At 34.1% G+C, this 13,032-nt stretch overlaps 2 protein-coding genes and 2 pseudogenes across 3 annotated transcripts; 2 read left to right on the top strand and 2 right to left on the bottom strand.

Annotated features, from left to right (window-relative positions):
• Window positions 1–574: 574 nt before the first annotated feature.
• LOC120146404 (cystathionine gamma-synthase 1, chloroplastic-like) lies at window positions 575–1,372 on the bottom strand. The gene has a single exon (XM_039159975.1). It carries the CDS (start codon window positions 1,370–1,372, stop codon window positions 575–577), a length of 798 nt encoding a protein of 265 aa, XP_039015906.1.
• A 334-nt stretch (window positions 1,373–1,706) lies between these two features.
• LOC120146403 lies at window positions 1,707–2,317 on the top strand (annotated as a pseudogene).
• A 2,728-nt stretch (window positions 2,318–5,045) lies between these two features.
• Window positions 5,046–6,242, top strand: LOC120146402 (annotated as a pseudogene).
• A 390-nt stretch (window positions 6,243–6,632) lies between these two features.
• Window positions 6,633–7,894, bottom strand: LOC120146398 (probable E3 ubiquitin-protein ligase XERICO). Of its 2 annotated transcripts, none has more exons than XM_039159972.1 (2): window positions 7,806–7,894; window positions 6,633–7,183 (listed from the first exon to the last, which is right to left on the bottom strand). In XM_039159972.1, exon 2 carries the CDS (start codon window positions 7,140–7,142, stop codon window positions 6,645–6,647), a length of 498 nt encoding a protein of 165 aa, XP_039015903.1. In that variant the 5' UTR covers window positions 7,143–7,183; window positions 7,806–7,894; the 3' UTR covers window positions 6,633–6,644. The 2 variants fall into 2 exon arrangements, with proteins under 2 accessions (XP_039015903.1, XP_039015904.1); XM_039159973.1 differs by lacking the exon at window positions 7,806–7,894 and adding an exon at window positions 7,372–7,380.
• Between the last annotated feature and the right edge of the window lie 5,138 nt (window positions 7,895–13,032).

Below are 13,032 nucleotides of genomic sequence, written 5' to 3'. Positions count from 1 at the left end.
TTTACGCCCACCTGTACCTATTCTAACCTACAAATAGAACATAACTCATCGATTACCATACCCCATAACCTTTATCGATCCTTATAATTAATAAAAATAAGATATATTCCATGGTTTAGATTTGGATGAGAATACGAACAAAAAAGATATATCATTTCAGAAAAGTTAAATAATAAAATGAATTAAAGGAATAAGTCTTTCTAGACATTATGACAATATTATAGTAATATATATGAATGAGATGATTAAATAATTAAAAGAATTAAAAGAATAACTCTTTCTAAACATTTTGATTAAATAACTAATAAAGTTCGGTTTGGTTGTTATTTTTTTTTTAAATAATTTGACATAATATTAGAATTTTTAATATATATATATATATATATATATATCTTTTAAGAGAAATGGCATTTTTCCCTTACCAATCTAGGTTTAAATCGATTTGATTTTTATTTTAAATTTTATAATATTATTTTAATAAAAATATTTTTTAAAATAAATTTATACAAGTGTTTGAAATCAAATTAAAACTATTCTATAACAACAATGTGAAACAAACCAAACACTAGCAACATCATTGAAACATTTGGCCCACATCACCACAGAGTAAGTTGAACACAGCTCCCTTGCGGCCGAAATGCTTGTTGTGACACATCTTTGAAACTCTTTCTATGTCAACACATCTTAGGAAAGGGTTTGTGGGAGATTCGATAAAGAAAGGAGAAATTTTGTTCTCGCTGAGTGCAGCCTTCAGGCTATCCACATCTACGGGGTCAATAACAGTAACCGAGATTCCCATTTTAGGCAGAAAGTTCTCAATGAAAATCCTAGTTTTCCGGTAGCAATCTGTTGTTGTTACCATATGTCCCCCGGTAGGGACTAATGCCATCAGCATGACCGTGCTGGCACACGTACCAGATGCCATAATCAGGGTTGATTCAGCCCCCTCAAGTGCACTTATCTTCTCCTCCGCAACGACTGTAGGTTGATTTCCATACCGCCCGTATTCTAAACTTGTATGGCGTTTCTCCTTGAAGTCAATAAGCTCTTGAGTTTTCTTAAAGAAGTAAGCAGAAGTATTAACCATCGGAGTGGTAATTGCATCAGTAACAACACCGCGATCTAATATTTCACCATCATGAACAGTGATGCTCCAATCGGAGCTCAAAAATGATGTCGTCGAATTATCTGAACCTCCAATCTGTACACTACCGTTGTCAATACAATCTTCTATTCTCGACACATCATCATTGACGGTGACGGTGACGGAGTTAGCGGCAGTTTCAACCATAAAGTTGTAGAGATTAATGGAACAAATGAGAAGTTGTAGAATCCATGGCAACTGAGTCAGCAGTTTGCTGACTAGACCCATTGTGCACCATGAGTGAAGAACCAGAGAGAGAAAGTTTAGAAGCGTGAAACCAAAATTCCCAGGACTTTGGCGAAAGATACCATGTTAAGAAGTGATTACAAACGCAAGTATACACAGGAAAATATATGTTGTATTCATCTCAGCAAGGACATTACATTTATAATAAAGGTTAAGCTCATCAGCTCCTCAATAACCGTCTAACAAACTAACAGACCTAGTTAATCAAACTAACAAAATAACTACCTCCTCATACACGTGTAACACTTCTTTGATATCCATCTATTGTTATATAACACTAAATAAATAAATAAAAAAGTTAGTGAGAAAGATTTCGATGGAAATTTACCACTCCATGTCCATCGCTCTCTTTCCAACCTTTCTTGTTTTCATCACGTTTGCCTGCTTGTTTTACCTCTTCAAATCCCAAAGGCAAGGCAAGGCTAGGCAAGGCTAGACAAACTCCGCTTCCGCCGGGACCAAAACCTTGGCCTATTGTCGGCAACCTCCCTCAACTCATCATACACAAGAAGAAAACGTCGGTATCTCATTGGATACACTGTTTCATGCAAGAAATAAACACCGAAATTGCTTGTATTCGCCTAGGGAACGTTCATGTGATTCCCGTCACTTGTTCTGAAATCAGCCGCGAAATCTTGGAAAACCAGGATGCTGTTTTCGCTTCATGGCCACCGATGTCCTTTCAAAAGGGCACTAAACCACAATCTTTTCACCCTTTGGAGATCAGTGGAACAAGATGAAGAGAGTTCTGGTTAGCGAGGTGCTTTCAAAGGCAAGACATCAGTGGCTTAAAGAGAGAAGAGTTGAAGAAGGCAAGTTGCCGATAACCTTGTGCATTACGTGCACAATCAATGCAAAGATTCCGATGAAGGTGGCCTTGTGAACTTAAGACTGGTTGGACAACACTGTTGTAGCATATTTATTTAATTTAATTTATGTGCCTTTTAAGTATAAAAGTATGATTATTAAATTGGTTTTTTGGATGATGTATTTTTTAAATTTAATTCTTGATTGAATTACTTTATGAATAGCATGTCATTTTTTTTCTAGAAGCATGATAGCCTCATTTGCCTTAACCTTTCAATAATAAATTAAAAGTTAGCATACATTTAATTTGAATTATCGAAGCAGATTACTCTAACTCACATGGGTAGTTTAATTCAATAATTTAAATTGAACTAGCATCTTGCAGTGAAACAAATAAAAAATTGATAATCTTTTCAATAAGGAAGATAGAAAGGTAAATGTTACCATATTTAGACTTGTTAAAAATGGGCCTCTCGAATTTATTTAAAGGTTTAGGTTCGATACTTCTAAATATGCGAACATTCTCTATCTATCTTAAAGGCTCGGTAATTATATTAATAAAAATTCTACTTGTTGTACAACTTTAGGTAAATAAATACCATGAATTAGATATTTCTTTTTCCTTCTAGGGAATTGTCACTCTACCTTATATTAGGTGGTGATTACCTCTCGATTTGAAGCTTTGGAATGTCAATTAAAATTTCTGATGAAGCGATTAGTGATTGAACGATTTAATTGGAAATGAAATGTCATTCTTCCTCGTATAAGGTGGTTAACCTTCCCTAATTAAATGTTCAAATCATTAAATTTTTTTCTCTTGGATTTTAAATATCATGGTATTTATTGAACTAAATAGGAAATCATTAATTAAATTAAGTTTGAATCCATAAATTCTATTGCAAAGACAATAATTAATCAACTAGATACCGATTTCTTGACGTTGTGAGAGTGTTAACTCTTCACCACACGTAATTGACTCCTGAACCTATTTTTCTGGAAAACATACCAAAACGTTATTTTAATAATTTTTAAAATTAAATTTTATTAAAATAACAAAATATTGTTGGGTGATTCAATCCTACCTTAAATAAAGAGCGGTGGCTCTCAAACCATGATTTTATTTTTAGTCAAAACGAATCCCTAAAATCAAACCCTCGATTTTTCGGACGTTGCGAGGAGATATTTACTCATATTCCAAGAGCAATAATAAATTGACAAGTTTCCGTTTTCTTCTTGCATCGGACGAAGCTACTACACAAGCATATATTTGACAACAAAGCTGGAAGGATATCTCAAAGCATCTTTAGATGTTTCAACCAAGCTAAACAACAAGAAAATGGCCGGCCTCGAACTCTCATTAGTGGACCTTGCATAGTTGTTATCTTCTTCCACAGTTGTAAATCCCCCCATCTTTAGTTGTTTATCTTAGATGTTTCAGTTCATATCATTCTTGTAATTATCGTTCTTTCAAAGGTTATAAGCAGAGTCAAGGTGATTCTGATTAAGCCATATTTGTCATAAATTTGCATCACTTTTAGAACACTGGTATTGTCGCTGACATGCTTAACAAGTTCCTCAATGCCCGTAAACTCGCCCCTTTCGCTAGCCACGGTCGGCCTAGACCAGGTTCAATTCAGCAAGGGGCGAGGGAGAGCCATGGGACGTCTTCAGCTCTGAAGATTGTTCATCCAGGTGGGGTTGTCGAGTCCTATTACATGGCGATCCCTGCTGTTAATATCATGAAGAAATACCCTTCTTTTGTATTAGCTAGACCAGAAGTTTTCAGGAGACCATGGGATTCATTGGTCCGGTCACATGAAATCCTCTCTCCAGGTGAGAAATTCTATCGTCCCTCGTCACACCGTACGAAAGCTACGTCGGAGGATCAAAAAGCCCGGCGGAGAAGTTTCGGTATCACAATCCTTCACCGCTGTATCCAGGGATGGTTCATCAAGCAAACCAAATGAAGTTAGTGGTTCAAGTGAGTTAAGTAGGTCATTCACTAGTAAACCAGGAATAAAATGGAACAAAGAAACATGTCACGTTTTGCAGGCATTGATGTAAAGCACAAGTCTGGTTTGGCCGCCATTAAAACCAGAAAGGATGAAGGCATTGTTGCCATTGCCGACAATTCCAACAAGGAATTCCAGCAGGGAGAGAAAAGGAAGCCCAAAAATGGCGTTTCATGGCAACCAAGACTTGAAGCAATCAGTGAAAGTCATGGCCCTGATGAATGATGTATAATTCTAACATGTTTTCATCTTTAATTCAACTTAAACCATTCAAAGATTATTCTGATAAACTAACAACATTATAATAATAATAATAATAATAATTCCCCGCAAAGTTTCATGTGAAAAATCCTATCTTCGTATTGGAGACGTGAAATCTTGTTCTGGGAGTAATCAAATTAGTTGTTTTAAAACTTTGTCTGGAGCCTCTGTTTCTAAGCCATTGGCAGCTTACACGAATTTTTATTCTTGTATTGGAAACAGGAAGATTCTATCCTCATCGTTTTTAATTAAAATATTAGTGTTAATGGAAATTTCTTTTTAAAAAATTAAGCTTTCGTTACAGAAAACATTATCAAAATTATAATAATTTATACAAATTAAATGGTAATAGAGCTTATGAAAGCTTATATGGAGATGAGCAAAACATGATACGAAATAACAATTTAATCAAATATAAAAATTCAATGACAGAACCTTATATATTTGGAGTTTCTCTTTGTATTTGTCAGGTTTTAGGAACGAAGAGACCCAAAAGAGGCAGTCCAAAGATTAAAAAAAAAGGTCAGAAAATCCAGTAGCTTAACAGCTTTGAGAAACAACCCTGAAAAGGAGAAATGGGTCATGACCAAGAGGAGGAGACACCACCAGCAACCCCAATGACCGTCGCCAGCGTCATCAAAGACAAAGAAGAACAAGCCTGGAACCACCGGAAACGAATCCTTGTAACGGAGCTTCAGAGAAGCTGATTACTGGAGACGTTCAGGCCAAGATTAAAGCGGCCAGAGATATAAGAAAAGTTGTTAGGAAATCATCCGGTAAGACACGTTTGAAGTTTGCTCCTGCTGGTGTTATTCCGCCTCTTGTTTCAATGCCCAGTTGTCCTAATCTCGATGCATGTCAAGCTTCTCTTCTTGCTCTCCTCAATCTTGCTGTTAGAAATGGTCTCTAATTATTATCTGCTTTCTCTTTTATGTTTGTTTTAGAACATATGATTCTGAAATGTTGTCTCTCGTCATTCTCGTTGTGTTATCAGAAACAAGGTCAAAATCGTTACTGCAGGGGCTGTACCTCCTCTCGTAGAGATTCTCAAATTGCAAAACAATGGTTTGAAGGAATTAGTCACGGCGGCGATATTAACACTCTCAGCCGCTGCACCTAATATATCCGCCATTGCATCCTCCGGAGCTGCACCCTTTCTGTTCAAATCCTCAGCTCCGGAAGTGTTCAAGGAAAAGTCGATGCCGTCACTGCATTACACAACCTATCGACCTGCAAAGAGAATTCGGTTCTAATTCTTGATGCTAAAGCTGTTTCCCCACTTATCAACCTCCTCAAAGAATGCAAGAAATACTCCAAGTTTGCTGAAAAGGCTACAGCCCTGCTCGAAATCCTTTCGAAATCTGAAGAAGGGCGAGTCGCGATCACCGATACGGACTGATTTTAACCTTGGTGGAGACCGTTGAAGATGGCTCTCTCCTCAGCACGCAGCATGCTGTTGGAGCTTTGCTTTCTCTGTGCGAAAGCTGCCGAGAAAAGTACAGGGAGCACATTCTTAAAGAAGGTGCAATTCCAGGGCTCCTTAGACTCACAGTAGAAGGCACTAATATAGCTCAAGAACGAGCCCGCACTCTGTTGGATTTACTCAGAGATACTCCCCAAGAAAAGAAATTGGCTCCCTCAGTTCAGGGGAGAATTGTTATAATATCGCCATTCATGTAAAGGGAACCAATAAAGTTGCCGACACCACCAAGAGATTACTCGAAGATATGGTTCAAAGAAGCATGGAACTTAGCATGAACAGCACCTGCTGAAGTCCCATCTGCATGAACCATTTGTGTCCATTCTATACCAGTCAATTGAGTAAAATGTGGTGGATTAGGTTTCATTAGGCTTTGTCGTACATCTTAATCTTTGTGTATACATAAAATCCCCCTTATTTATCACACATGTATATTTCCAATAATGAACTCATGAAAATACTACATCCAAAGCCGAAGCTTAAGACGAAAATGAGCTTGCATATAACACCAGAAACCCTGAAAATTACACAACACATCACCACATCAAGGTAAACTTGTGGGTAGCCGAACACTAAGCTATCCGAACACTAAGCCCCATGTTGACAACATTAAACTACATATATATACCTATACTTGAGGTAAACAGGCTGTACAATGGAGATCTTTCTCCAACTCGTCGCACTTGTAATCTTCTCACCAATAGCTGGCAAACTCTTCATCGGCCACCATAGGAGTCCGGCAAAGAGGGCAGGTACCCCTCAGATACCTCAACCACTTTTCCACGCACTCCTTGTGAAACGTATGACCGCAGGACAAGAGGTTAATCTCTGATTCAGGCTCGAACTCACACCAGCAGACAGGGCAGTCGTACTCGGGTCGCTCACTGCTGCTTAATGCGTGGAACTGAACTGTCGGGGTCTTACTCCGGAACTCCTCGATGTAAATTTTAGATGCCTTGCAGTGCGAAGATGGTTCCCTGGGACTTTCCACATAATCGAATGATGGCATAGAATCCAGGGATGATGTCATTGAGTCCGAGGATGTTGACAACGACGAAGACGGTAGATGGATACCGATAATTCGAAGGATGGACTGAAGTATGCCTTTAATCATAGACATGGACAGAGCTGCATTTATCAAGAGTACACATAGCATTCCTTCGGATGGAGATGGTAGACTTGAGAGTCCCATTTTCTGTATCAAGTTCGGGATTCCAAAATCGAAAAAGAGATCTGCAATTCAAGAAATTCCAGATTAAACTATGTTTACCTGAACAAATGATCATATAACGGAGAAATAGCAGATCATCCACATGCACAGAAACTTGAAGATAAACAGATCACTGACCAATAAGTAAACAATCAAACACCAAAGACAAGAGAAGAGAAGGAAGATCACTATAAATGATATTGAAAATTACCCTGGAAACCTGCAACAAAACCAGCATTCAATTGGGAAAATGATGTTAATGAAACAATTCAGGGAGAAAAAAAACCAAAGAAATCTGATTTTTCTTCAGCCTTTTCATTATCAAGATCATCGACATGTTCAAACCCTTGCTTGATGGCAATAAATATGGTCAAGAAAAAGGGAAAGTAAAAAAGATATCAACTTTCCAATTTGGAAACCATTAAATAAACAAAGCCATTTGAGATTTAACATTTCATGTAAATACAAGGAAAGAATATAAAGTATAACCCCAACTTTTCCTTAAAGACCATCCAAATCCATAAGAGCAAGCTTTAAAGAGGTACAAGATTTGAGTTGTTTTAAACAAAGACACCCAGAACAAAGAACTAAGCATGATTCTTTTCATGGGATCAATGAACATGAAGAAAGGAGATTTGGGTTTACCAGAAGTGAAGCTTTTTGAAAACAGGTGACGGACGGCTGCTGCAGCTGGCAGGCTGTGCCGATCTCTACTTATATACAGCAATCACCCCAACTCTAAGAGCAAACTGCGGTTAATCCTTAACTATGGTTACTTTATATCATAAATCTCTTACTCCAGTTTAGTCTTTGATGCCTGTAAGCTTAGAGAATTTTTTTTAGCAGTTTTACAAGGAACTCTCTCTTTCCTAACTAAAAGTGCCAGTTATAGCTAAACAGTTTTCAGCTTCAATTTGCAATTTCAGTCGAATGTTTTAAGAACCCAATTATTTGAGTCATGACTTTCTTCTGGTGTTTTTACCGAAAAATAACTTAAATAATAAAAAATTATCTGTTTTACATTCGTTCTATAAATTTCATCGATCTAACACTCTTTTTAATAAGACAAGTTGTAAGGGGCGCGTCTTCGGTGGTTTTATCCGAGTTAGCGCCACCATAGGGAGACGTGTTCCGAGGATGTGTTTTCGTGGAAGTTGCGTTACAGGAGGCACGCCTGTTGGAAAATGGTGAATTTAATTGATGAATTTAATATAAATATTAAATTCATAGTCCTTTTGATATTGCATATTAAAAGATAATTTTTAATTTAATATTGGTAAGATAATTACTTTTAATAAGTTAATTTAATAAGATACTTGTTATCTTTTTAATTTTAAATATTAAAATATAATTATATATTTTTATATATTTTAAATAAAATAATATTTTTTAAGTTTAAATAGTAAAAGTTGTAGTTGATCATAAGTTGTTGTATCCTAGGTGACAGACGACCAACGAACTAGAGCACCAAAGGAGTGGTCGAAAATCAGTCTTAAGGAAACTGTGTAGCGATAGGCTTCAACTGATTCCGATCGATAGATCAAAATAAAATGAGTATTTTATTTCCATTTATTTTATCTTATCTTTTAAGAAGTTTAATATTTTTGGTTTATTTTCTGATGATTGATTTTGTCTCAAATTGTTATTTTGGATAACAATCTCAAGATAAGAGTAAACTCGTTCTATCTCTTATCTCTTCATTCCCTTTATTTTATTTTATAATAATATTTATACATTATTTTTCTAATTCATTATTATTTTTCTATATTATTCTCGGATTAATGTGCACGATTTTTTCTAACAATCTTAAGACATATTTGATTTTCTTATTTTTCGATATGATATAGAATTTGTGAGTTTAATCTTTGTTGTGTATAAGGGAAGTGCCCAAAATTCGACAAAACAAATATTGGGCGAAAATCAAGAGAAATTTACGCCAAAGATAAGTTTCCTTCGATTTTTGAATTTATGAATTTCAAATTATGTGTAGGGATTCAAAAAATTAGATTCCAATATCTTTTCAAGATCTCTGTTGTTGCACACTTTGTGGGGCTCAACTTGAATCTTGATGCTTTATGTTTTGAATAGCAATGGTGAAGTTAATAATGATGATCAAGAATTCAAGTTTTAGTTGATAATGATCAAGTCAATCTGATAGGTGAAATTTGAATATTTCCCTTTTAATTCGAAATGATTCGGAACTCTTTCTTCTACCTTTCTTTAAATCTGAAATGACTTAGATATCGTGGCAAAACGAGATAGAAAATAAATTTGCTTCATGATTTATCCTGTCATTTTAACGGGTTTGTTAAAATCTCAAAGTGGGCAAATCTATATTATAGAAATTGTCGTGAAAGTAACTTGGATTACTGATTTTGTTTAAGAATTTTGATTATGTTCAATAACTAAATCGAAAATAAAAAAGAATTAATTTCCTGTTTATTGGAATCTTTGATTTCGTATTTGAAATAATTTGGAATTGTAATTTTGTCGTGTAACAGAATTATTTGATTTCTATAGAAATCATTGGAATTTAACAACCATGTTATTGATTTGTTTTAGAATTTTAGTTCATGACTAAATTTTGTTGATAGAATAAATAAAAATTTAAATTTTGGTTTATTTTTGAAATTATTATTAATTGTAATTTTGTGTGTTAAACAAAATCGTGATTGTGAGCCACGATGAAAAACTTGTAAAATTCTATGAATATAATTTCAAGATGTGATAACATATAGATGTTATTTTATTAAACGAAATCATGATTGTGAGCCATGATGAGAAACTTGTAAAATTCTATGAATAGAATTTCAAGATGTGATAACATATAGATGTTATTTTATTTGGTCATGGTAAATTTGACCAAATGTGAGATGATCATTTTATTATTAGAGATGATGAGGTAAATGTTTTTACCAGATTTTGGAAGTATTATGACTTCCTATATTGGAAATACATCTTGAATGTAATATCGGATACACAATATAAGGTGTACAATTGAATCATAGATACGAAACGGAAGATGCTGATACTAATAAATTATTAGAGACCAAAGTTCTTAAACTTCGTAATAATGGCATAGACAATGGAGAATAAATGGTTTATTACCTCCATTGATGATAGCAAAAGTATTGCTATGTGTATTTGCTAAAAGAACAAAATGAAGTTATAGAAAAAAAATATTTTCTATAAACATGAAGTTGAAAACCAACTTAATAAATAGATTAAGATGGTAAGAACTATGCACAACTTGATATTACTCATGAAGTGACATCACTATATTCTCATAAATAAATGGAGTAGCAAAGCGGAAGAATTGAACAATGCTAAGAAGTTCTAATTTGTCACAAAACATGTGGGGATAGAGAAGTTGTTATGTCAACTAATAACCTTTAAAAAAGGTCCCCTGGAAAGAAAAAGGACAAGAAACCATATGTGTTATGAAAAGGTTGGAAGCCTATGTCATACAAATATTTGGAAATGTGGGGGTGTTTTTGAAAGGTAATTGTCATATTATCAAAACAAATGAAAATAAATCCTAACCAATAGATTGTATTTTCTTTGACTGTCATATTGTTTAGAAGGATAGATTGATGCTAGTTGGAATTTGATATTTCAATTATCAACGAAACAAGTGAATATGTTTCACATTGGAAAGAAAAAGTGTCATGAAAATCCTTAATAAACCGGTTATAACCTGTAATGCCCAAAATATTGAATTAGGACTATATTAAAAAGAATTAAAATTTGAGGATCTATTTGAATAGTTGACAAAAGATGAGAAAATGATTTGGAATAAGGTTTAGACTATTTTGTAATAATAGATGAGTAAAGAGGGCATTTTGGTCCTTTAAGGGGAAATGAATTTAAAAGTATTTTCTTATTAGGGATTTTATAAGGGAAAAAGAGGAAAGTAAGTCAACAAGCTATCTCTTTTTCTTATTCTTTTTTCTTGTGGCTTTGTGCTCTCCTCCATATCTCCAAAGGTAAACTTCAATTAATCAATTTTTCCTTTCGATAATGGGTTGTTTTTGCAACCTTAAGTGATATGTAAGCTTAAGGAAGGGTTAAATAGGATTAAAACAAAGATATGGATGAAATATTAGAGATTTAAGAAAATGGGTTTTGGAATGATATTAGTTTTTAGTCATGTTTATTAGTATATTTGACTTGTCAAAGAAGTAAATGAAAGATTAGAAGCATTGGATTGGTTTAAAAACATGTAAGAAAATGTGGTGTGATTCTTAGATTGAAAGATTCTTTTGAGATTGTGGATGTTATAAGTAGCTAAATGAAGGAAAATTAGTTGGGATAAGTAAAGAAGAGTTTGATAGTATTGTGGGAGGTAAACATATGGAAATTTGACCAAATTTGGATAAAAATCGGGCTGAAAAATGGAAAATCTGGTACGGGTATCGGTACTGATAGAACAGTACTGATACTACATGCTTGAAATAGGAAGAATCAGTTGGGAAGTATCGATACTGATGCAAAGAAGGTATCGATACCATTGATAACGGGATGCAAAAATGGTATCGATACCGTAATAGAATATCGGTACCATAGTATAGTAGTATCGATACCATGGTAGGGGTATCGATACTGTTGAGCCAAAAATTTTAAAATAGGCTGATATTATTATAGAAAATTAAATAATATGTACTCTTGAGTAATATTTAAGTATAATTGTTAGGAAATATACTAACAATTGATATTGTATGTGTCTTTATTGGATGCTTGAGTAGATCGAAATCAAGCTCCCGAGTTAAGCAAAACAAAAGGCAAAGGCAAAGTACCTGAGTAATCAACTTTTCATTTTGGATACAATAGCAAGGCAATCCAGGTGAGTGCATTTATTATGTACCTATATGTTATGATATTCATAGATGTATAATTGATTGATATATATATGGTGATTACCAAATGACACTGAGTGTGCAAAAAGTTAAGAAAATCATAATTAATTTATGAATTTCCTTATGGGCACTTTGTGTGCAAAAAGCTAAGAAATTCATACTAAGTGTATGAATTTCCGTATGGGCACTTTGTGTGCAAAAAGTTAAGAAATTCATAATTAGTTTATGAATTTCCGTATGGGCACTTTGTGTGCAAAAAGCTAAGAAATTCATACTAAGTGTATGAATTTTCATATGGACACTTTGTGTGCAAAAAGTTAAGAAATTCATAATTAGTTTATGAATTTCCGTATGGGCACTTTGTGTGCAAAAAGCTAAGAAATTCATACTAAGGGTATGAATTTTTGTATGGGCACCATGTGTACAAACTAAGAAATTCATACTAAGTGTGTGAATTTTCGTATGGGGACTATATATGCAAACATAAGAAATTCATAATAAGTAGGTGAATTTTCGTATTGGCAGTGGGTATGAAACCCACGTAAATTATAGTAATGGTTGAGAAATAACGGTATTAGCCCTACCAATGTAAACTATAGAGTGTTTAATGAATTAAATGAATCATTGGAAATTTAAATTGTCATGATATAATTGTGTTTAGAATTTTGATTATGATTATTTATGCCTCACTAAGAAAATTTCTTAGCGTGTGTTAATTTCACGCATAGGTTTTACTACAAGCGAAGTAAGAAGATCATCGGACATCAAAGAAAGGGTCGCCTCGTCAGTAACAATATGACATTTATGTCTACTTTTTTATATATTTAGTTGGCATGTAATATATTTAGTAAAAACGCTCTGAAAAGCATTTGATGTATCATGATGAAAATGGTGAAATATTTGAACATTACATTTGTTTATCTACTTAAGTTAATGCATGTTTTAGCATTTTACTAAATTAAAAATGTTTTATAAAAAGAAACAATTTTTTATGGGTTTTCAAATGAGGAACTGTT

The sequence above is a fragment of the Hibiscus syriacus genome, unplaced genomic scaffold, assembly GCF_006381635.1.
Source record: "Hibiscus syriacus cultivar Baekdansim isolate YM2019G1 unplaced genomic scaffold, ASM638163v2 tig00110925_pilon, whole genome shotgun sequence".
Taxonomy (NCBI): Eukaryota; Viridiplantae; Streptophyta; class Magnoliopsida; order Malvales; family Malvaceae; genus Hibiscus; species Hibiscus syriacus.
This window is presented reverse-complemented; position numbering and strand designations above follow the sequence as displayed.